Source organism: Lycorma delicatula, chromosome 3, assembly GCF_047948215.1.
Source record: "Lycorma delicatula isolate Av1 chromosome 3, ASM4794821v1, whole genome shotgun sequence".
Taxonomy (NCBI): Eukaryota; Metazoa; Arthropoda; class Insecta; order Hemiptera; family Fulgoridae; genus Lycorma; species Lycorma delicatula.
This window is the reverse complement of record NC_134457.1, coordinates 12,803,889-12,830,459: the sequence shown is the minus strand read 5'-3', so window position 1 is coordinate 12,830,459 and position 26,571 is coordinate 12,803,889. Positions and strand designations below refer to the sequence as shown.

Below are 26,571 nucleotides of genomic sequence, written 5' to 3'. Positions count from 1 at the left end.
AATAAAAGCAATTGAAAATTAGTAGATTATTATATTCGATAATCAAAGAAATTGAAATTAAGCATTAATTTTTTACCACAAAAAAATATAAATATTTAAGATTTATACACTACAATGTCAACAGTAATTTACCTATCAAAAATACATTATAATTTCATACTAGTAAATTTCATACTGGTAAAACGTAAACTAATATTTAACATTTATACACTACAATGTCAACAGTAATTTACCTATCAAAAATACATTATAATTTCATACTAGTAAATTTCATACTGGTAAAACGTAAACTAATATTCTAATACTGATTGATATACACATATTTCAAGTCAAATTCAAACATTAGAATTTCATATTCAGCGTAAACAAACATTTTAAATCTAATTTCAAAATCTTATATAGCAAATTTTCTAATAAGATAATTAGTTTCATTATATTTGAAGATTTACCAACTGATCACCAAGTAAGAGTATATATCACAGTCTTGTTCATTCTATTTTATAAATGTACTAGGCTAGTGATTACTGGGTCAGGCTGTGTTTGCGGCCTGAATGCAAAATTTTCTGGATCCATTTGGTCCCTCTTGCGATTCTTTAGTAAAAACTAAATACTTCATTGTATCATTGTTTAAAATTTACTCTTCTGTAACATGACCTCGTGTAGCGACCAATTATAAAAATTTACAAACTTTTTTAACATCTAAGAAAATAAAATTTTTTAATATTTTTATTGTGGAAGCTCTCTAGTTTAATAATTTTCTTCTATTGAAAAATATTAAAGTTTTTAATTTTGGGTCTTATTTTAACCGGCCTCTGTGGCGCGAATGGTAGCATCTCAACCTTTCATCTGAAGGTGTCGGGTTCGAATCCCGGTCAGGCATGGCATTTTCACATACTAAAAAAAATTTTCATTCATTTCATCCTCTGAAGTAATACCTATCAGTGGTCCCAGAGGTTAAGCAAAGAAAAAATAAATTTCTATTTAAACATTGTTATTATTTATGTGTATCACATTTTTTTTAAAGTTAAATACTTACAGAATTTTCTTACCTTGCAAATCTTGTTTATTTGTCAGATAAATACTTAAGTATGTAACTCAGCATGTTTAATAATCTTAGTACAATTCCCTAATTTTAATAGTGTTTCAATTATAATTAGTGGAACAAAACATAATTGCATAGGATGAAAAGAGATTGTATCTTTCATTTACAAAGATCACATATGGATCTGAAAGTAGCTATTCAAATATATTGGCTGAATGCTATAAGCATTGGATTACAAGACAAAATAGTTCTGCGACAAGGTGTATGTATCATTAGCATTGTTATACGGATCCAAAATGTGATAAGTATCCATCCATTTCCAAATACAGAGTGAATCATCCATTTATTCTCTGCTTCATGTATGCTAGGATTTAAGTAATGTTAATACTTAAAAATTTATTTATTCATACAATAACAAATAACTGATGTCCAATTATAGTTACTTAATTTCTTTTTTTTTGCACGATGAAAAATCAAATTTTTAGTATATGAAAAACATCCAGCCTAAACACGATCCATACCTAGAAACTGCTGAATGAAAAGATATGATACCATTCCACCACAGAGGAGAGCTGATGGAATAATAGCTTCTCTTCTAACCCATTGTCATGCAACCAATCGCTGAAAGAATGTAACACAGCAGTCATTTTTATTAGCTTTAGAAAAATACAAAATTTATAAAAACTTAGTTTCAGTTCTAAATTATAATAAAAATTAAATATAAAAAGTGCATTATGATAAAAAGCATAAAAATAAGTAACTCACATTTAAACTAAGAGAACTATTAAAAAAAAGTTTGAAATAAGTTTTCCTTTAACAGCCATTTGCTGTTCTAGGTTTCTGAAGTTAATTAAGCTTTATAGGGCCTGATGCCATTCCTAACACCAATTCACAAGAAAATGTAAACAGCACATGATTTAAATAGATGGTTACCTGTGTATGTATGTATTTACTTACATCCAATGTTACCTAACTTCAGCGTCCAATAATAGCACTGATGCAGATAACAGCACAGTTAATGTTTTTGCGTTTGATGAAACTAGTAAGGAATAATATAATAAAATTATATGATTTAAAATTATTTTATATAAAATGATTCAATGTATGGCACTTAAATATTATAAATAGGTCGAAAGTGGTAATGTATATGTAATAAATTGGTCTATCCAAACATCTATTTTTTTTCAAGGTCACATGAAGAAATCTTACTTTATTATATTAAATTTGTGATCTTGCACACATTTGAACAATCATTTATGTAATGTTATATAATGTTTTATTTACAACTTTAAGTCAAAACCAAAAGTTAAAAAAAGTAATAAATATATAGACTACAATAAACAATATGCAATCAACTTCACATGAAGGAACTAATTATTAGAGCCTACTCTCAATGAGTATTAAAAAAAAAATTGTGATAGCAGAAATAAAAACATGAAAACTTTCATAATGTATCACTGAAAATCACTTATCACTTTTACAGAAATACATAGTAAACACGTATGACATTTGTTCATAATGACCTTTATTATCTTAATATATAACAACAAACACTAAATAAACAAAATAATTATTACCAATACTCTTAAACAGCCACCCAATATTCTGTAGGTATATGTCTGTATGTGTTATGTATATGTATATGAAAACATATATGAGTAGCTGAATTTCAAAGTTGGTTTAGTTTATTTTTACTGAAGTTGAATTTATGATCAATTATCAAGTAAAATTATACATACCATTGTATATATTGGATTAGTTTATAGCAAAAACGTCCAAAAATACGTTAAAATATTGTTTCAATATTAGTTTTAAAACTCCAACTGACAAATGTTCAAAATATTTAGAGTTTGTAGACAGATAAAACAAGAAAAATAAATTAATATCACATAAAAGCTAAAACACTAAATTAATTTTATGTAAAAATTTAGTAAATGGAGTTTTCATTAAGTCTTTTATATGCAAAAAAAAAAAAGTTCCAGTTTTAAAATTGTTAGATCAGAGTACATATTATTCTAATTAGTTGTACTATTATATTTTAACTGAAGAATCTGGAAAATCAGCCCTTGGTAAAGAGCAGGTTTCGATTTATTCTTGGGCTGAGCATTAAATGAAAAATTCTTCTGAATGAAATTACTTTTACTTCCGTTTTCCAGTCAGAGTTAATCCAAACATTTAAAAAAATTCTGAAAGTTTGATGGTTTTAGAAAGCTTCTTAATATTCTTCCGCCTGAATCAAAAGTTCCATTTTTTTTTTTTTGAGTTCTTTCAAAACATTCTTATCACCAGGAATGCAAAAGTGTGCAGACACAGGAAACATAATTTCCATTTTTTTTAAATATTACCAAAATATTTTAAAAGATAGACTTCTATAGGTAGGTAAAATACCTACCTATAAAAATTAAAAAATGCTACTTGTTAATTTTTTCTTATTGTGAAACCACACTACTTTTACAATCAGTTATCTATATATGCCTTTACAACAAAATAGGCAACTCCCGCTTTTGATCACAAACCTGATCAACTTCGTATTTTATCAGTGGATTTCTACTTACATTTCAACAAGAAAACCTACATTTCAGTGGTTATATAGATTTTCCACTACCATGAATCTATAAAAGAAATCCAGTTTGCTGGTATAAATAATTTTGTACAAAACAATTTTTCTGTTCCTATGTAAAGCTTTTCCAACTGGAGAGTCCATCTTTGTAACTTGGCTACTCATGTACAGATATAGATAAATGTACAACAAAATTGACTGTTCCGTTCACTACACTACACTCAGTACATTTAATTTAAAATATGTAAACGGTAAAAAAAGACAAACTAATTCTTACATTACTGTCAATCACAATAATATTATGACTGTAAATTTAACTTAGCAGCTTCTTGGCGTATAACACTAATCAGTTCTTGATTCACAAGGAAAATAAAACGAAGTCCAGCAATCTGAAATAAGATTCATTTTAATTAATTACTTATTTGTCTGTATATTAGGAGAATTTAAAAGGGAAATTCGGAAAAGGATGACAAAGTGGGGCCTGCAATGAAAAAAAAGATACACAGAATAAAATCTGTTTATGTGCAGATGATAAGAGGTGGCAGGACAACTAGATGTGTAGTAATTGAGTAGCTCATAAATCTGTTTGCAAGAGAAGTCCAGAGAATCAGTGTAATTATTTTTATTTTTATAAAGATGAGAGCAAGAGCTGCAAAAACTATGAAGGAATAATCCTGACCTCTCTCACTACAAAATTATTTAAGAGGATTATCAGAGAGAATAATAAAAAAGGCGAAAATGAAAGCAGGAGAGAATCAATCAACATCGCATCCAAAAGGAGGTTATTGTTTTATTTTTTTTTTTGCCTGGAAAAATTTAGATCCATTACTAACAATGCAAGTGTCATAACAATAGTGCAAGAATAAAATAAAGTAAAAAATAAAATAAAATATATAAATCAGAATTAAAATTTTATATCAAACAAAAATATTCAATCTTAATTGTATTAGTAGCCATTAAAAATTGTAAAACATTTATAATCTCAACAATTCAATCCTAGCTATAATTTTTGTTTTAATACTTCTGAAAGCTTTGCACACTTCTGGTTCAAAACTATCTAAACAGCAGCCATCCAATCATCTTATAAATTTATTAATGCATTCTCCGATAAGTAGATTTGTGTTGATACTGAAGTACAGAACATATGAAAATCCTTTTTATGTAATACTCAAAAATATATTAAGACTTTTATTTTCATTTATTGAATAAGTTGGAGAACTATGTATATTCTATTCTTCCCCTTCCACTAATTTTTAAAACATAGTAGTATACTTGTTCATAAAAAGGTGTAGTATGTTAGATAAATAAACAGACTGTAAAAGATGTATTTGTCAATCCAAATTTATTTTTTTAGTTTTAATACGCCTGAAATCTCTCTCTATGAATCATGAGACCGTGCCGTTGGTGAGGGAACTTGAATGCTCAGTGATACAGAATAGCTGGACCGAAGGTGGAACCAAATCGGAGAGGTATCTGTTGAGAGCCAGACTAAGGAATGATTCCTGAAAGAGGGCAGCAGCTCTTTCAGTAGTTGTTAAGGGCGTAGATCAAGTTGACTAAAACGGCCACATCAACATCAATCAATCCTCTGAGTACTGTGCAGCTGAAAGCAATGGAAAACTACAGCTGCTTTCTTTCAAAGAAAATGTAGCTCTCTGCATTTTCATTAAAAAAATGATGGAGGCATCTTCCTTGGTAAAATATTCCGGAGGTAAACTAGTCCCCTGTTCGGATCTCCGAGAGGGGACTACTAAGGAAGGGGTCACCAAAAAATAACATTCTATGAGTCAGAGCGTGGTATGTTAGAAGTCTAAAAAAGGTTGGTAGGTTAGAAAATTTAAAGAGGGAAATGGATGGGATAAATGTAAATGTATTAGGAATTAGCGAGGTTCGGTGGAAGGAGGAAAACAACTTTTGATCAGGTGATTTTAGAATAATTAACTCAGCTTCAAATAATGGGAAGGCAGGAGTAGGTTTTGTAATGAATAAGAAGATAGGGAAGAGAGTAGAGTATTTCAAAATGCATAGCGATAGAATCATTGTAATAAGGATAAAATTGAAACCTAAACCGACAACAATTGTTAACGTCTATATGCCTACAAGTGCCCATGATGATGATGAGGTAGAGTGTGTATACGAAGAAACTGACGAAGCAATTAAACACATAAAAGGAGATGAAAATTTAATAATGTTGGAGATTGGAATGCAAGCATTGGAAAAGGCAAACTAGGAAATATAGTGGATGAATACGGGCTGGGCAAAAGAAATGAAAGAGGGGACCGACTTCAGAGTTTTGCAAACAACCTGTTTAAAAATCATAATAGAAGAATATACACATGGAAAAAGCTAGGTGATAATGCAAGGTATCAGATAGATTATAGCATGGTTAAGCAAAGATTTAGAAATCAACTCGTCAACTGCAAAACTTACCCTGGAGCAGGCATTGATAGCAATCATAATTTAGTGTTAATAAAATGTAGATTGGGATTTAAAAAACCGAAGAAAAGGTGTCAGATGAATCGGTGGAATTTAGAGAAGCTTGAGGAAGAGGAAGTAAAGAAGATTTTTGAGGACATCGCAAGATGTCTGAGTAAAAAAGATAAGGTAAAAAATGTAGAAGAATGGGAGAATGTTAAAAAATAAATTCTTAAATCAGCAGAAGCAAACTTAGGTGGAACAAAGAGAACTGGTAGTAAAACTTGGATTTCAGACAATATATTGCAGCTGATGGATGAAAGTAGAAAATATAAGAATGCTAGTGAAAAAGAAAAAAAAAGAAACTATTGACAATTAAGAAATACTATAAACAGGAAGTGCAAATTAGCGAAAGAAGAGTGGATTAAAAAAGTGTTCAGAATTGGAAAGAGAAAGAGAAAATTTTGGAGTACATAAATTAAAATCTAATAATGTGTTAAATAAAGATGGTACACCAATATATAATACGAAAGGCAAAGACAATAGGTGGGTGAAATATATTGAAGAGTTATACGGAAGAAATTAATTAGAAAATGGTGTTATAGAGGAAGAAGAGGAAGTTGAAGAGCATGAAATGGGAGAAACAATGGGACCTGAATTTAAGAGCATTAAAAAATTTAAATGGCAGAAAGGCTCCTGGAATAAACGGAATACCTGTAGAATTACTGCATAGTGCAAGTGAGGAAGCGATTGATAGATTATATAAACAGGTGTGTAATATTTATGAAAAAGGGGAAGTTCTGTCAGACTTCAAAAAGAGTGTTATAGTCATGATACCAAAGAAAGCAGGAGCAGATAAATGTGAAGAATACAGAACAATTAGTTTAACTAGCCACGCATCAAAAATCTTAACTAGAATTCTGTACAGAAAAATTGAAAGGAGAGTGGAAGAAGTGTTACGAGAAAACCAATTTGGTTTCAGGAAAGGTATAGGGACAAGGGAAGCAATTTTATCACTCAGATTAATAGTAGAAGGAAGATTAAAGAAAAACAAACCAACACCTTGGCATTTATAGACCTAGAAAAGGCATTCAATAACGTGGACTAGAATAAGTTCAGCAATTTAAAAAAATTAGGGTTCAAATACAGCGATAGAAGAACAGTTGCTAACATTTACAGGAACCAAACAGCAACAGTAATAATTGAAGAACATAAGAAAGTAGCCGTAATAAGTAAGGGAATCCGACAAGGATGTTCCCTATCCTCGTTAGTTTTTAATATTTACATAAAACTAGCAATTAATGATGTTACAGAACAATTTAGATCAAGAGTAACAGTACAAGGAGAAAAGATAAAGATGCTACGATTTGCTGATGATATAGTAATTCTAGCCGAGAGTAAAAAAAATTTAGAAGAAACAATGAACGGCATGGATGAAGTCTTTTGCAAGAACTACCGCATGAAAATAAACAAGAACAAAATGAAAGTAGTAGAAATAATGAAGATGGACCACTGAATGTAAAAATAGGAAGAGAAAAGATTATGGAGGCAGAAGAATTTTGTTATTTGGGAAGTAGAATTACTAAAGATGGATGAAGCAGGAGTGATATAAAATACCAAATAGCACAGGCAAAACGAGTCTTCAGTCAGAAATATAATTTGTTTACATCGAAAATTAATTTAAACGTCAAAAAGATTTTTGAAAATATATGTTAGGAGCGTAGCTTTATATGGAAGTGAAACTTGGACAATCAGAGTACCTGAGAAGAAAAGATTAGAAGTTTTTGAAATGTGGTGCTATAGGAGAATGTTAAAAATCAGATGGGTGGATAAAGTGACAAATGAAGAGGTGTTGCGGCAAATAGATGAAGAAAGTAGCATTTGGAAAAATATAGTTAAAAGAAAAGACAGACTTATAGGCTACATATTAAGGCATCCTGGAATAGTCGCTTTACTGTTGGAGGAACAGATAGATGGGGAAAATTGTGCAGGCAGGCAATGTTTGGAATATGTGAAACAAATTGTTAGGGATGTGGGATGTAGGGGGTATACCGAAATGAAACGACTAGCACTGGATAGGGAATCTTGGAGAGCTGCATCAAACCAGTCAAATGACTGAAGACAAAAAAAAACACCTGAAATGCAATCTTACCAAAACAGCACCCAACAACATATTTAAAATGAGCAAATAATAATGTTTATATAGAAAAATTAATGTTGAACTTAATTTTTCCAATATAGCAACAGAAAAAGAAGAGCTGAGATAGCACTAATATCTTACATCATTATTACTAAAAAGTAATAAATTCGTAGGAACTTAATATGAAAAACATTAAAAATAAAGGGACTGGATTTTATTTTATTAAAAACTAATTGACGTGTTTATCAAGTTGGTGGAAAATAATAATTAGAATGGAGAAATGGAATGATTTGCAGTGAAGTCTAGTCGTAGGTTAAGTCCATACACTTTGCTTTTGATAATTATTTTAGTAACACATGAAAAACAGAAGAAAATAAACATAATTTTAAAGAAGAGAAGGGGAAGTTTGATTGCTAGTTTATGATAATATTGTTTGAGGAGAGGGGAGATAAAATACAGAAACAATTAGCTGTTTAGAATCAAAAGAATTAGAGATTAGTGTGGATAAAAGTATGTTGATATTTCTGACTAGAAAGACAGATAAAGAATAAAGAATGCTTAATATAATGGTAAGGGAAGAAATGTGATTGTAAGGATTTTTCAATATTCAGGAAAATAATTTGGCACACAAAATTTTGTAAAATTTCTAACAACATGGGAAAAAAAGAGGTTGGAGGCCTTTTTTTAAATCGTAAGAGGCTCTGATTTTAAATGAAAATATTTCCTCAAGTGAACTATACATAAAACATCCCATTTTTAATTTATAGATCTAGGCATGGTTACAACATTTGAAGAAAGGAAAGCAAAGTACAGCCAATGGAACCAAATTATTTCATTATAACAATTTTTGCAAGTTTTAGAGCAACTCATTTCTTACCAAATACATTAAATATACAGGGGTCATCAAAAGAGGTTGCAGCAATAAAAAAATATTATATTTATATAACTGAGATATTAATTGGAAAGTATTAATTGGAACTGCAAAATAATTGGGATGTCATCAAGTTTTTTAATCATGACTGGCCGTGACCTTGAGCTGCTGTGACCTGGGTGCGTGATACAACTCACAATGCCTTTGCACCAGTGTCAGTCTTTTTACACGAACCTACATCACAGGAAATGTTTATTTAGACATGCTACAACTGTAAGTTTTCCTGCAAGTCAACCAAATTGAACGAGAAAGTAATATTGCTGTAATGTTTCAACAAGATGATGCACCCCTACACGATAGCCTAGGCGTTCAATGTGCTCTCAATGACAGATTCCCTAATCGTTGATTGGTAGGGCCAGTCTTGTGCTTTGGCTGGGAAGCCCAGATTTGACATCCCTAAACTTTTTTCTAAGGGATATAAAAACATTGTCTACAGTGAAAAAAATTAGGGATGTACAACATTTAAGATAACGAATCACCGCTGCTATTGCCACAGTTAAGCCAGGTCCAGCAGACCTGGACAGAAGTTGATTATTGGCTGGATGTTTGCAGAGCAACCAATGGAGCTTATATTGAAACATTTAAGGTACATAAAAAAACCTTTCGAGTTGGTGAATTTTAAAAAAAAATACTCGTTTGATTATCTCTAGTTGTTTCTGAGATACAATTTTTTAAAACTGCTGCACCCTTCTTCAATGACTACTTGAATCACATAATCCTCTTCATATCATATTTTCCATACTTAATTAAACAGCAATCAAATTGATAAAAACTCTCATTTTGTCAATAACTATCAATATTTGAAAGTTAACCGCATTTTTCTAGTATTTTAGCACTTACACATTCAAACGTACATTTATATGAGTTAAACTTCAATATTTTATCATACTAAAAACATAGCAGTATATGAAAAATACACCGCAGCCATAGCTCTGACACTGAAAGGACAAATTTACAAAGACGTTCTCAAATATTGCTTCCAGAGAATATGTTAAATACACAAATTCAATACTAAGGAAAATTCATATTTTTTTATGTTAGTGAACACTGTAACATATGTTCACTAAAGTGTAATTACTAAAAGCACTTGCTTTTTCCTGTTTAGCCTCCGGTAACTACCGTTTAGATAATACTTCAGAGGATGAATGTAGATGATATGTATGAGTGCAAATGAAGTGTAGTCTTGTACATTCTCAGTTCGACCAATCCTGAGATGTGTGGTTAATTGAAACCCAACCACCAAAGAACACCGGTATCCACGATCTAGCATTCAAATCCGTGTAAAAATAACTGGCTTTTAATAGGACTTGAACGCTGAAACTCTCGGCTTTCCAAATCAGCTGATTTGGGAAGACGCGTTCACCACTAGACCAACCCGGTGGGTTATTACTAAAAGCACTGTAATAAGTGTTTAAAACTCCACTTTCTTATACCAAAGAAATAGGAAAGATAATATATCAACTTTGTTAGTTGATATTTCACCTATTTTATTACAGCCCTATTTCACAGATATGATACTGATCATACTACATAGCCATTTTCTGCTTAAGACAAACTATTATATTCTTAGTAATGTTTTGATTTATAAACTTAACGTTATACTTTCTTAAATATATTTAATCAACTAAGGTAAGTAAAATATACAGACCTTTGATAATGAAAAATCTATAACTTATTTTTGCTGCCATATTGACAGAATTATAATAATGAAATAAAAGGATTAATATATTTTTTCTTTAATGAATATCTTTAATTCTTAACTTCACTCCCAAAGGGACTAGGGTCTCGGTCTACGTCTTAAAAACTTTACTGGGATAACAGGAATGTATCCTGCAAATTTGAAAGAAAGCAATAGGTTGGTTTGATTCTCACATGATGCAAGAACAAACAAACTTTTGGCTTTTTATATATATATATATATATATATATACATAAAAGATTTTTTTCGGCTTTATATAAGATTATATGTACGATTATTTATGGTATGGTCCAGAATATTGAGTTCTGATTTCTCTACACATACTCTACACTCTACATGTAAAGTGCATGGAGTGATTGCCTCTCTTCTTTCCTCTCAATTAAAAAATAAATGATTTGTGTTTAGCAAATTGAGGTTGTCTGAATTTGTTAAGTGTTATTGTTCTCATTCTCTTATGAAGTAGTTAAGACTGACTTGTGCTCAGGGAGCTTTGACTACAAGCATGACACATGCCCTAAGATCTAAATGGTCTCCTTTTTGGTAGCAATACAATTTGGGGTCTGGTGAGTACTGTTTTGTAAGTAATTGTAAATCATTGTTTTTGTATTTGTCATGATAGTTCTGAATCTGGAAAGTATTGTATTAGAAGTAGCTAATTTTCTTTTATAAAGACAATTGGGTCCGGTAAGTACAGCTATGTAAAAGTTAATGATTGTAAATTTATTAAATAAATAAAATAAGCTGATATTCAGACAGGTATTTTGTTTCATATTATATTCAAAATATGAAACAACTGTTCTTGCATATAACTAATATGAAGATCCTTTTTTCCAACCAAACCTTTGTTATTTAGTATGCATTTTTTTTTCTAAAAAAAATCTGCACTACTAAAGTAGTGCAGATCATTCTGTCAGGGAAACTAGTTTTTCCAAAAATTTAAGAGAACAGTTCAAGCAATAAGAACTTCAGGATCCTGGGACATATTCCTGAGAAACTGAGGGAATCTAGATGCTTAAGATAGTCTAGATGAGATGACTGTCACTCCTGGCACCCTTGCCAATAGTAGTTTGATAGTTTATACATCGATTTGTGGCAAGCTTGGATAAATGGCATTCTTCTGAGGTACATAGTTGCCCACAAGGGCTTTGACCAGAACTAGATATGCGACCATATAGACTGTTATATGCAGGGATTATTGTTAGTGTACAAGCTGGTGTAAAGTAGTATTATGAGTTTTACTGTGCCACTATCATCCTGGTAATTGGCTGGGAGTACTTGTCATGAATTTGGTGTGTCTGGCCTATGAAATTTACAAAGGGATGTTTGTACTAGTTTCGAATTAAATATTTTTATAAAGGAATTGTTTTCAGCCTGATCCGCTGGCTACCCAACTGTTCCTTACATGTTGTTAATCATTTTCATGCAAATTCTCCTGGAAGCATTATATCTTTAATAATAATTACCACCAAACAAAAAGAATTTCTTAAATTAATTGGGGCTTTTCCATAATACATCTATTATACTTATTTTTAACACAAATATTACTTTTGTTATATTTTGAAAGTTATTTATTTCAATATTAGAAGCAATAACAACATCAAAATAATTGTTGTTACTAAAATTAAATAGTTCAGTTAATATACAGCTTTTTAAACTACATTAAAAAGTAAACAGGGATGAAATAAACATTATCATAAATTAATATCTACATATCAGATTTATGACTACAGTTACCTCAACAACAGAGTTGTTGTTCAGACGGTATTTATTTCCAGCTAGAATTGGTCTACCATCAACGTAGATTGCCCGTTTACCTTCACTTGCCAAAAAGAAGTCACCATTATTACGTAACCTAATAGTTCCCTGGCGTCTTGAAACCTTCCAAGCAGGACCTTCTAAAGTTAAATCAACATCTACGGCATGATCTTTGGTTGACCTACCGATGGTGATCTAATAACAACAATTTTACAGAAGAAATTAATATTAAAAACACAAAAACAAATAATGTTAATTATGATTAAAAAGCATAAAAATGCTAATTTTTCAAAGTTGAATCTAAACAACTTTGAAAATACACTACCCTTACTAAAAAAAAAAGATGCAATATTTATTATGTTTCAGCCACCCCTTGCAGAATATACATTTTCAAAAGTGAAACAGTGAATGAATGTATTTACTAATACTAAATATTACTATGACACACCATGATTAATGAAAAATCATTAACTACTAACATCAATGGTTAAATAAATACAGCTGTATAGAAATAGAAAATGTACAAATAGTCTTAATTTTAAAGTACATTTTATGCTAAATTTGATGTATAAATTTTTTTCTTCATAAATAATAACTTCATCATTAAAGATAATTATATAATCCTTTACATTACTTCATTCAAGTTATATTAACGAAAGAAATCTATCAAATATCTTTGGTTGTAGATGTGGAAAAAATTCATGGCTTGTTTAGAAAGAATGTAGATCAGAACGGTATGGATACATCACTGTGCAAGTCTGTCTATTAAGAGTCTACAGATCTGAATTTTTGTGAGATAGTATGAGAATGACTTGGTTTCATTAAGAAAGTAACTAATGCATTGCATATATAATTTATATGCATGCATTAATTACTTTTTTATCTGTCTTTTGTTTGTAGTTTCAAGATATACTTGAATTACTGAGTTGTATAGTGTTCCAATTGCCAATTCATGTATAATTTGTATGTATATACTTTTTAGAGTTAAATACTACAATCTGACTTATATTGATTGTAAAAATAATTACAGAATACAGGAATAATTAATCAGGATTCAGAATCAATTTTTATGAAGAATTCAATATTTGATATGATCTAATGTTACACAATTCTAAACATATTTAAAAGCACTGTTAAAAAAGTCGGCAAGGAATTGCATAACTATCCTGGCTATGCCAATCAGTTATGCAATTCATTTTTGAAAAACTTTCTAGCTATGTCAGAATTGCATAATACTTTTTCAGTTTTTCTTTATTCAATTCAATCATTTTACAATCTTAAGTTCTATTTGTATCTTTATGATAAAAAGCATTCACACAAAATATTCAATGAAACAACACTTCATGAATAAGGCTCAAAAAAATAAACTTCAATAGCTGAGAGAAAGGAAAAATACAATGAAAAGAATGTGTAACAAAATATTAACCAAAAATGTTCAATTAGCTAGTAATTTCTTCATCAACATATTTAAAAAAAAATTTATCATTATGATATTGATTATGAATTATACGGCTGGAACCTGCATCATAAGAGCGTCATTATGAAACACATTTTCATTATGATACAGGTATTCAACCAATCAAAAGCCTGCTCTTTTCAACTACTGACCAATCAGAAGTTGGTACTGTTTAATATATCAGCTGTTTTTTACATTGATTTTAATCTGATTTAGGAGTTAGAAAGCAAAGATTAATTTTAAAGTACACCAATAAGTAACTAAGTTTCTACATTACACAATTTATCCTTTTGTTAATTATGTCGGATTCTGAAGAAGAAATGCTTTTAACAACATATTAAAGAAAAAGCAGTACAACTTATGACTAATAACCTATTGCCACAGAAATTACTTTTTATGTATTTTAAAAATAAAAAAAAAAAGTTTCATTAACAATATATTCTATCAATGATTTAAACCAATAATCCCAATGTTTTGTCGTAGAAAAAATATGGTATGGAACTCTATATATGGACATTAATGTATTCTTGTGAAATTTATGACACTCACCAAGGCTTGTATTGTAACTTAATTCGCACTTGTGCATTAATGGCTATCATTATATGCTTGTGGCATAATGCATTATTTTTTTGATTAAATATAAAATCATTTGTTTGATTATATTTAAATCTAATAATTTTAATTTTTGAAGCCAAGATACCCAACAAAATAAAGCAATAACCAAAATTTTTAATGTTAGTTTACTAACATCGCAATTCTGAAAAACATTATTTTGACTTGAAAAGATGGGGCTTTTTTAATGATTAAAATTATCACCAAAAACTGATTTAAAAAAAATTAATATTGAAATTTAAAAAATCATTCAGATCAGGAGACTATTAAGTTATTTTAATGATTTTATTGTTTAATGAACTTTGAGCATTTAAAATTGCAAAAAATTTTTTTTTTCATTCGAAGGCTCACATACTCAAGGGAAAATATTTGGGTAAACCTAATTTTTAAGAAAATAATCCATAAGTGGTGACAATAAATTTATAAAAGAACTTTTTAAAATGTTTTAAAAAATACAAAGATAGGTAATTCTAAATAGGAAGGGGTAACAACATCTTTGGCTAATGTTTTTTTCAAGAACTAAACAGTAAGGGAAAACAAAAAATTAAGATTTTTACATTTTAAATGAATAGGTAACTTGCAGCAAGGATTTAAATTTAAAATAAATAATTTTTTTTTTTAATTAAAAAAAAATATAATTTTTGATGTAAAAATATAAATGTAAAAATCCCCCATTAACTCCCTTTCTGAACCAAGATACAGCTAAAAAAGGAAAATATATTAATTTTTTGAGAAACGGGGTGAATATTGAATAAACATTACTTGGTAATTGGTGATTTTGATATAAAACTTTTGTAAGAAAATGTTTTTGCTAAAAAGCCACAGTAAAGATTAGAAATCCTGTATCGGCTATAACATCTCCCCCTTTTCAATTTTTTGTAAAAATGTAATACATTCTTTCTTTCCAAGGAAATACCTGTCTACCAAGTTTGAAGAAAATCAGTCATTGGGGTCCAGATTTATAAGACCAAATATAGGCCAACATACATACATACAAATATCTGTCTGACAAAAATAGATTTTTTGGACTTGAAAATATTGAAATAATTTTTTCACAGATTATTTACAATTTATTTAAATCTATTTTTTTAAATGTCCCCTTAAGAACTTTTAAGAAAGATTAATTTTTTAGATTTTTTTTTATCAATACATACATTTTACAGATGTATCTAAATATCCACAAATCACAAAAACCAAGCAAGATTGCATTAACTTTCAGTTAGTGAAAATGAACAAGATGTACAAATTGCATCTTTAGGATTAAAATCATACTTTTATTTAGACAGAACCAAAAAAAAAGAAAAGAAAAAAAATAATTTGATTGAATAATGATAATATTAATGAAATTAAGTATCTAACAAAACTTGAACAAACAGAAAGTACTAGAACATATAAAACAAGACGAGTCAAAAAGTGAAAAATACTCAAAGGCTAAATGATCAATATAATATATAGGTCTATCAAACAAAGAGACAAATTGTCATAAAAATAAAAAGGTAATAAAAATAAAGAAAATCAATTAAGAATTGCTTTTTTCCAGCCAACTTGAATGGTCACTTAGATGTAGTTTCCATCCATCAGCAAGTGTTCTTATCTTTCTTGTTTTTCTTTTACCCATGTACTTGTACCCGTGCACTTTTATTTAAGAGAAAAACAGACACCAAAAAGAGTGAAAATTTACAAAATGGAAAATTCAATCGTAATTTTGATTTAAAGTATCAATGAATGATTCTTTTTATTATTAAAATTCACAAACTACATTAGAATATTACTATTCTAGATGGAAAATCATTACTGGTTGAGTAAGCATATATTTGTAGTTGTTTGCAAGTGTCCGAACAGTTATACCACCTGCATGTATATTAATTTTTCCCTCGATAGTAATTTATTATTAATAACATATACTACCAAAAAAGTCTATTTTGTTGTAAAACAGAATTTGATTTAACAATCAACAATAAATTCTAATCAATTATTATTTAAAATATACCTCTCTAGAGCGCATAAGATATCTGACTAATCGCCCACGAAGAACAGCCAATGTTTGGTTATCAAAATCAGGCGGACTGACTCCTGTTACAGAATCAACTAACACCTGCCAACGGCCTAGTTCATTTTCCAGAGTCCTGATTTCCTTCTTAGCTCTCCTGTACAAAAAAATTAAAAGAGAATTGTAGAAAATAATGAATTTTTGTTGTTGTTGTGATATATAATAAAATCTACAAATATTGCTTGCTATATTTGAGAAATTTTGCAATGATTATAATTTTCTGAAGAGCAGTTCCTGGTTCATATTCTTTGAGAAATTGGCAAGTGATGAAATATTGTTCCAAAATGCAGAAAGAATTATGTTAATTTTGTTTACGTTAATAAAAATGAACTGTGCATACATTATTAAACCATATGCATGTTTACATAAATAATTATCACCACAGTCCTGCTAAATAACAGTTGGATGCCAGCCTCTGAGGTGTGAGTGGTTGCATCTCAGCCTTTCACCCGGAGGTCCTGGGTTTGAATCCCAATCAGGCATGGCATTTTTCATACGCTACAAAAATAACATTTCATATTCCTAAACACAAGAGCTTTGAGTTTTTGTAATGAATTTCATCAGGCAAAAAAAAAATCCAGTAATAGAATATCATTACTTATATTTGCATCCTTAGTTACTAAATTTCAGTAGCAACTTATAAAGCATAATTATTCAATTTCACTTTTGAAGGTATTAAATGTTTAACAATATGAAAACACTGATTAAAATAATAAAATAAAATTTGTTCATAAATCACTGGCAATCAATCAATCAACATGATGTCAACGATTAAACATTTTATGTTTATGACAACAACAAGTAGATATCATGAAAATAATAATATCTTAGTAAGAAAATAAACTAATAAATAAAATAAGTAAGTCATGCTGATTCATTACAGAAACAAATTTATATTACAGGAAACGATCACACTGATATAGCAATGTTTAAAAAATAATCAACACTAATTAGCTGACAGTTGACATTTATTGATTACAAATCCACATAAAATATCAACTATCAGAACAATTTTAGAGTATTCTAAGTATAATAAATATCTTAGTGGGTAAATATTACATTCATTAACAAAAAATGTAGTAGAATAATAATAATAATAATCCCTAAATGTCTCATAAAATTCTGAACAAAACTTTATTTTATTATTTTTTTTTTTTAGAGTGATTAATTTATCATGGAAGCATTTATCATTTCACATTCCTATGCAAGTTTATGCACAGGAATATGAAATGGGAATTTTGTAGCAATACAAGATTTTTGTGGGAAAAGTGCCATGAATAACTAGACTAAGCATCAAAACCAGAATCTTTTGGATGAAAGGCTAAGGTGGTATGACTCCACCACAGAGATTGTCATTCATGTACAAGTATAAAATTTTGTTTGTCCAATGGTTCTAAGTAAAGTGTGATGATTGTGATGTCATATGCCCACTGATTTAACTTTTAAACATTTCTCTGAAGATAAAAAAAAAAAATATTAAAGCCCAAAAATGTGTACATTTTAAATAACATAACATCACATTAATAAATAATTTTAAACAAGAACCTAATAAACAAGATTTAGAAAATAACTTTTAATAATACAGTGTAATCCTGCTATAATGTAGCTATCGGGGAACTTATGTTACACCCACGTTATGGGCTAACTGCGTTATTTCGAGAAGAAAATTTAAAATCACAAAGGGGATCAATTAAAAAAAAAAAGGCAATAATGGTTTAATAGAAAGACAATAATGTGTAATAGAAAGTATAACGTGAACTTACATAGAAACAATTAGTTCTTAATCCTATTTTATTTTTTCAGATATTCAGATATTTTTTGGGGGACATGTTATAATCTGCGTTATATCCGTATCCGCAGTATATCAATACTGCGGTATTTGAATATTTAATATACAGTCAACCCACAATTATCTTCGATAATAACCAGGAAGAGGTCTCAGATAATCCAAAATCATAGCAAAATCCAAAAATAATATTTCTTAGTCGATTCAAAAATAATATTTAATTTAGAAATAAGTGTTAAATGACCTAATACTGTACTGCAGTTCAGTATTTACATGCACCATTATATTAAGGTACAAATGTAAACAATAAAATAAAATACAGTACACACTACACTACACTATTAGTACCTGGTAAAAGTAGTAATATCCGAAAGTTTATTCAAAATATGTGTTAATATATTACAAATGTTCTCTATCACTAATACTATAAGTAAATAGATATACATGCAGTAGCATATGAAATAACTAATACATTAACCAAAAACTCATCAAAACTACAGTAGCTAATAAGAAAAAATACAGACATTAAAAAAAAAAAATTAATAAATTGTGCATTTTACTTTTTTATATATATATATATATTTAAATAAGATGTAATTGATTTTTGTTTTAGTGACTGAAAACACTTTCTTTTAATTGAACTTCATAGTTGTGTAACATAATAATATTGCACAATGAACCCTATAGTCCTATCATATCCACACTGAACTAAACTACAGCATTATCATATTCAAATCAATCACACATTCAAGTAACAAATGAATGAAGGATTAAAACCTATCACAGAACAAGCTTTACATTTTTAGCTTTTTTATAAGTTTTAAAACTTAGTTATTTCCCAAGAAGCATTGCAGTTAAGTCACAACACGGTTAAACTGCTTGCAGATAATCAGGAGTTCATTGTACATATTCTAAATCTAATTTCAATAATTCAAGATAATAATTTAAGAGATAGTAAGAATACTTATCAAAAATGCAAGATATGTTTGTGGTGCTACAACATCATCAGCTAATTATTGGAAATATTACTTTTCATAATTAACTAAATTACAAATATTAATAATTTATTTAGTTATATTTATAAAAATATAGTAGTCATAAATAAATGTTAAAAACAAGGAGTATAAATGTTAACAACAGTTCTGTGAATTTAAATTTAATTACTAACCAATTCAATTTATTAATTTATAAATTCTTATTCTATAAATAAAACATTTCTTTAAATAGATCTATTTATTATTTTTAATAATTTTCAGGTTTCAAAATCAATCTGAATATTAACAATCGTTTTTCAATATATGCTCTGTATAAAAAAACATCTTATTTTTAATTTATTTAATTCATTTACTTATTTTTATATACATCCTTTTTCTTCTACGTTTACGGATGATTATTTATTTATGTATACCAAGCTACATAATAACAGCACAGTGATGTCAACAATACTGTGCAGAGCTGCCAAGGCATCTGTGTGCAGTCTGGTATGTAAATGCACCGGTAAATGTGTAGTCTCAGACTCAGGCCTATCATTCCTGAGACGTGTGGTTACTTGAAACCCAACCATCAAAAAACTTCGGTATCCACAGTTTAGCATTCAAATCCATATAAAAGCAACTGCCTTTACAAGGGCTTGAACCTTAGAACACTCGACTTCAAAAATCAGCTGATTTTGCGATCAATTTAATGTTAAAAATAATCAAACTGGCTATTTAGTTTCAGACTTTAAGTAAAAATTTTATTAACAATTTCGCATAATCTTATTTTCCAATTTATTTCAATAACTGTTTAACAGAGCTCTTTATTTGTATTTAGTATTGAGGCTTTTGAGTTTAGTAAATAGTTGAATAAACGAAAGATGAAAAACGTGGTTTTGAATGCCAAACACAACTAATTAAATTTTTTAATGAAATCAATTAATTTTTTTTTTTTTTTTTTGTATTTTCATATTATATGTTTTTGCTCACCGTCTACAGATTGTTTATCAATTAAAAAGGCTACCTAGTTATAGATTTTTAGAAAAGTCTTTCTAAATGGATTTTAAGTATAATTTTGTTTTTTAATATGCTCTCTGAAATGATAAAAAAACACTGTATTACCACTTTTTGGATCTATCATTAAGTACTCTGAGAACCACTTCTTAAACAGAACAACTTGGAAGTTTTTCCAATATAAATGACACTATCATTATAAAAAAATTATAAATTTTTGACATATCTTTACATACATTTATTTTCAAATTTATTTATTTACTGAACTGTAAAATGTATTTTATTAATTTGTTAAATTAATTTAATGTTCTTACAAACACATGCATACTTAAAACATTTTTATCTGGAATAAAAGAAATAACTGAAAAGAGAGAAAAAACACTTGTGTTTTAAATATTTATAATTAAACAAAACCAGGAAAGTATAACTACATAAAAAATTATTATAGCGTGGGCATATGAAAGTATAATAATCATATATGGGGGGTTAGTAGTGTAAATTATATAAGGGTTAGACAGACATTTACACTAGTATAAGGAAAATTAAATCCATTTTACAAAATGTTAACCATTCCAATAAATAAAAATTGATACAAGTGATTGGTTAAGTTATGCTTTAATATAAAATAACCTACCTGTCAGAGAGGCTAAGTTCTTGCTCAAGAGCGCTATCCCTTAAATCAGCTAACTCTGAATCAATAATCGCATCTTCAGCATCACTGAAGTTGGTCACCTGATCCCCATGCGATGACTGAACTGAAATAAAAAGAAGTGTTAACATGATAAATTGTATGATGTGTATGAGCTAAAGGCAGATGGTAATATATAATTATTTGTAAGAAAAAATTATAATTAAAAAAAAAGAAAATAAAGAAGAATAATATGAACAGACACGTAAAACTCTGTGAAATGCAAGAAATAGTCATACTGTTCATCTTTGTTCTCTTTAATACATAAGATTACTATGTCATGGTTATACAATATAAATTCCATTCTTTTATAACCTGATGTTCCATGACACACAGAATAGTAAGGTAAAATCCCAACAACCAAAGTTATATTCAATAAAAGTTTCTGTAAGAATCTGAGTACAGTTTCATGGCATGGTACTGACATCTTGTAGTAGCTTAAAAAAATCAGCCAAATCACTAGTTTTTATGAGTAATGACTGATCATAACCTCTAGATGATTGATCATGTTAATTAAGTTACAAAAAAAAAAAACACTGAAATATTTCTGCTCCAAGATTAACAGATGAACATGGTTGGTGATGATAAATTAATAATAATAATATACAATTCTTGCCTCACATTTTCATTGCTCAGCTAATTCCTTGTACTTTATGGATAAATTAATAATAATAATATACAATTCTTGCCTCACATTTTCATTGCTCAGCTAATTCCTTGTACTTTATGCTGGTTGCTTAAGAAAGAAAGTAAGCAAATATTTTTAGGTTAAACTGTAGTTTTATTTTATTTTAATAATATTTTAAGTAACCCTAAAGACCACATGATAATTTTATACTTCGTTAATTAAATACTTTGTTAGTAAAATAGATTTTGATTCATTTTAATTTGATTATAATTTAGGATCCTAATAATGTTAACTCTTAAAAAACGTAAGACTGAAAAAGAATGATAAGTTCGTTAAAAAATTAGTTACAAGAATAATAAGACAAGGCTAAGGGTTTATAGAGATCTTTATATGATGAAGAAAAAATCTCACATGATTCATCTTGTTAATAGATTAAAAAAAAAAAAAACTACTGAAATATTTCTTCTACTCAAAGATTAATATGCTTGGTTATGATAAACTAAATAACATCAATTTACTATGAACTAATATCACATGTTCAATGTTCAGTATTTATTTCAGGATTATCATCTGAATAAAATTTAGAAAGAATTTTTGTGATTTAGAAGAATCCTAAATGCATTTTTTTTTTAAATTTTATATTATCTAACATAAAAAAAATAAAATATATTCTTTATTTATTGCATCCACCTATAATATAATCCTGAATTTCCTGTTAATTTCTGGAAAGATATTATTTGCAATTGTTCAAAAACACTTTTGTAAACCTGTCAGATTTGCAAGTATTTACTGCTTAATGAGAGTTATTGCAAAGAAAAATGTGTATCACTTTTCTCATAATCCAGAGGTAGTGTAATCATTTTCTAAGAAAGTACCAGTATGAAACACAGTTAAATAAATAAGTAATTTACTTATTCATATAAACATACATACAATTTGACTGACCAACTTTCCAATTATGAGGGTTATTTTTTTTTCAAGATCCGATCGGTCACAAAATTAAAACCAGTGAAAATAAAAAATTGTTACTGTAACAAGTACTTACACAGTTACGCTATTTTTCTACATAGTCCCCACTCTGATTTAGACATTTGTCGTAGCGTGGTACAAACTTTCCAATACCCTCGTCATAGAACGGAGCCGCCTGTGTTTTCAGCCATGTTTCTATGCTGATCTGCAGCTCGATGTCTGTGCCAAAATGTTGTCCTCCTAGCCAGCATTTCATGTAAGCAAAGTGGTGAAGATCGGATGGAGCCAAGTCCTGGGCTGTATGGTGGGTGATCAAACAGTTCCCAATGAAAACGCAGCAGGAGCTTCTTTGTTACAGCTGCAGTGTGGGGCGAGCATTGTCATGGAGAAAGACAATGCCTGATGATAACAATCCTCTCTGCTTATTCTGAATTGCCCGTCGTAGACGTTGAAGAGTCACGCAGTATGAAGCTGCAGTGATGGTCGATTTTCTCGAATTGCCTCATCCATTCGCTCAACGAGATCATTGGTTGACACTTGCTTCCTTCCCTGACCGCCTGCATCATGAACATCTGTACGTCCTGTTTTAAAGTTCCTGCACCATTGTCCCACTTTGCTGTCACTCATTGAAGTTTCACCGGACACATTACTTATTCGTCGAGGAATTTCAGCTGCATTACACCCCTCATCCTGAAGAAATCGAATTACCGCACGCACTTCACACTTGGCGGGAGATGCTATTTTTGTAGACATGTTTACGTGCTAGCTGCGTGTTCAAAACTAAACGAAGTGACGCGGTTGAAGGCCGTACTAGAGACGCTGCGCAACACATATGCACAAAGGTTCATTTGATTTTTGCACGGGTTTTTATTTCACGACCGATTGGACCTTGAAAAAAAAATAACCCTCGCAGGTAGGAAGTAGCTTTTCAGACCTTTTCTGTTTTATATTTTGATGATATTTAAGAATTCAAAATCAAAATTTTAAAAGTCTTGCAAAAAATTTTAAAAATTTTGCAGTTTTAGGACTGCAATTTTGGCCAACTTACTGATAAGATACTGATGATTAGAACTGAACTCCTTCCAGCCTTATGTCATTGTCATCTACCAGATCCTAATCTTCTAGAATAAGAATCAACCCTCAAACCTTCACTTCACTTAAAGCTAGTTTCTAGCATTAATAATTCATTTCTCATTTAGGTAGATATGAAGTCCTCTAATCATTATAGTATATTCCTCTACATTACATACGGTATAGTGGTTCGCCCACTCCCCAAGAGGAATGACATGGCTGTCAACAGAAGTTTGCAACTTTGGGTATAGTAGTCAATCTTACAGAATGCCAAACAATGGTATATGCATTATTAATGTTTAGTTTTTTATTTGATTTTTTCTGGGCGAAAATGCTTTGGCATTATCATTGCCTGAATATGATGTATATGTTTTAAAAAACTAAATTATTCACAATTAAAAATGAAATAAGAACGCATGGAAAACAAAACATGAAATATAAAAACAAACCCTAATAGAATAACATAAATTAAAACAAAAACTTAAAGTAGACATTTAAAAACAAAATCAAAACAAAATAAAATATTGAAAATAAAGACAAAACAAAAAACTTAAACTAAAATGTTATCACACAAAACATTAGAACTCTAAAGAAATAAAAACACCCAGTCCAAAACTGCTTTATAATTGCCCAGAATTTGATGAAAATTCCTGGGCAATTTAAATTTGCGATGCAAGGCTGTAAAACGTATGCATTTCACAAGAATGTGGCGCATGTTAATTAGATTTAATTTTAACTTTTGTCTCATCCAGTACTTTGAATTGAATAACTCCCAGAAATGAAAAAGTACATTCCTTAATATTTCATTTAGTGTCCTGATATTTTAATAAACTGTTCAGAGTATAACATTTTTGTTACTCAAACAATTACTACTGGTTATTATTGACTTAATAGTTTTTTGTAGACTCCTGTAAGCGTACAAGGATATCTTGCTTATCAAATTTGTAAGTATATCTACTCAAAGTTTTAAATCACAAGGCTTTCATTATACAGTAGGTAAAAACAGAGGTGAAACCAAAAATAGATGAATGAAAAAACTATTCTATTAAAAAAAAAACTAAACAAATGCAAAACAATAGGAATATTCTCAATTCAATATTTATTATTACTATTATTTATTTATTCTTTTATGTATATCTAAACAAATATTCTTTAGTAGATCTAATTTATTGACTTTTAATACATTCAGATGGTTTTATTTTCTTTATAGTCGAACATGGTGTGCACCATATCCTGAATAGTCACATTGATGGCACAGGATGTTATAAATTCATAAAACATATGGAATTATGCAACAGATATCCATAAAAACATTTAATACAATACTTACTGCCCTTAGATAAGCTTTAATAATATTTTTAATTAAGTATATACATACTAGTGCACAGCATCAATATGTTTAAATATGTGCCAGATTTCAAACAGGACAAGCAATAATTAAAAAGAAAAAGTACATTAAAAAGAAAGCCTACTCTCAGTTAAATTAATAACAAATAAATTTAATGGTAAACAAAAATTCAACAAAATTGCTAGAAATACAATGGTGAGTTCATCAAGGGTGATAAAAAATGTTAAATAACTTAACCATTTTTTTAAATCTATTATTTACAATAGTACATATCAATACCTGTTTGATCCGGTAACAAATGGTACTGCTTCATGAGGTGCCAATGTGTCATAAGAGATTTTGCAGTTCTTGTATGAAAAAATACATGAGGATTTTGATGTAATAATTCCTGGAATGTTTCAAGAGTGGGCTGTGAGTTCTGAAAAAAAATTTTTAATTTATCAAAAAATTGAGTATTTTTAATAAAAGAATAAGAGCAACAGATTTAATTTTTCAATGTATGCTTATTACATTCCACTAACATGTGTTAAATTAGAACAATTTTGTTAAAAAAATAAATAAATGTATATGAGAAATGTTCAATAATTAACGAGACAAATTGATGTAGAGAAAAAAAAAAGGTTCATTCAATGATAATGAAACTTTTTAAGTATCAAGTTGACAACTTTTGAACACATTTAATCAGCTGTTTGATCATAATCAATCTAAACATAACCTCTTTTGTTGATTTCAGGTCAACTTCGCTTGAAATGTGTACGCCAGAAGAGCAACATTCAGTGATAATAATTTTGCTGTCAGGTGTGAAACTGGCAGAAATTTACTCAAGAATGATAAAACAGTATAGTGAAAAGTGTTTAAACTGTAGTAACGTGTATCAGTGGGTGGAACAGTTTAATTTGGGCAGAACAAATGCGACTGATCGCCATTCCTCTGGAAGACCAGTTGAAGCTTTGACTACAATGCTGCAAAATTGCATAAATGATCTTATTCACGAAGACAGGCGAGTCAAAATTTCACAAATTGCTAGATTGTGTAATATTATTGTTGGAACTGCGCATTCAATCATTCATGATGTTCTGAATTACCGCAAAACGTGTTTAAGATGGGTTGCAAGATAGTTGACTCAAGCTCATAAAGACACCTGGATTCGCATTTGTTCTGAGCTCAAGGAATTCTTTGAAATGGAAGGTAATCGCTTTCTACCTGTGATGAAATGTGAACACACCATTTTAAGCTCGAATCCAAACACAAAGTCTTGAATGGAAACATCCGGATTTGCCCACCAAAGTGATGTTGACAGTCTTCTAGGACACAAGGCCAAATTTTTAGTGAGTATTTAGAAGAAAAATGTACTGTGAACAGCAAGTACTATTCTAACATGCTCCAACAGACCCGCAATAAGGCAAAAAGTCAGGGCGGTCTCTCAAAAGGTG

At 29.3% G+C, this 26,571-nt stretch overlaps 1 protein-coding gene across 1 annotated transcript in view; it reads right to left on the bottom strand.

Annotated features, from left to right (window-relative positions):
• The window catches only part of Rcd5 (microspherule protein Rcd5), a 72,265-nt gene continuing 45,694 nt past the window's right edge, over positions 1-26,571 (bottom strand). Inside the window, exons 6-10 of the mRNA XM_075359426.1 lie at positions 25,418-25,556; positions 21,069-21,189; positions 16,601-16,757; positions 12,522-12,737; positions 1-3,991 (exon numbers count right to left, since the gene is read on the bottom strand). Of these exons, the coding sequence (XP_075215541.1) occupies positions 3,902-3,991; positions 12,522-12,737; positions 16,601-16,757; positions 21,069-21,189; positions 25,418-25,556 (723 nt within the window). The 3' untranslated portion in view covers positions 1-3,901. The remainder of the gene's footprint in view (positions 3,992-12,521; positions 12,738-16,600; positions 16,758-21,068; positions 21,190-25,417; positions 25,557-26,571) is intronic.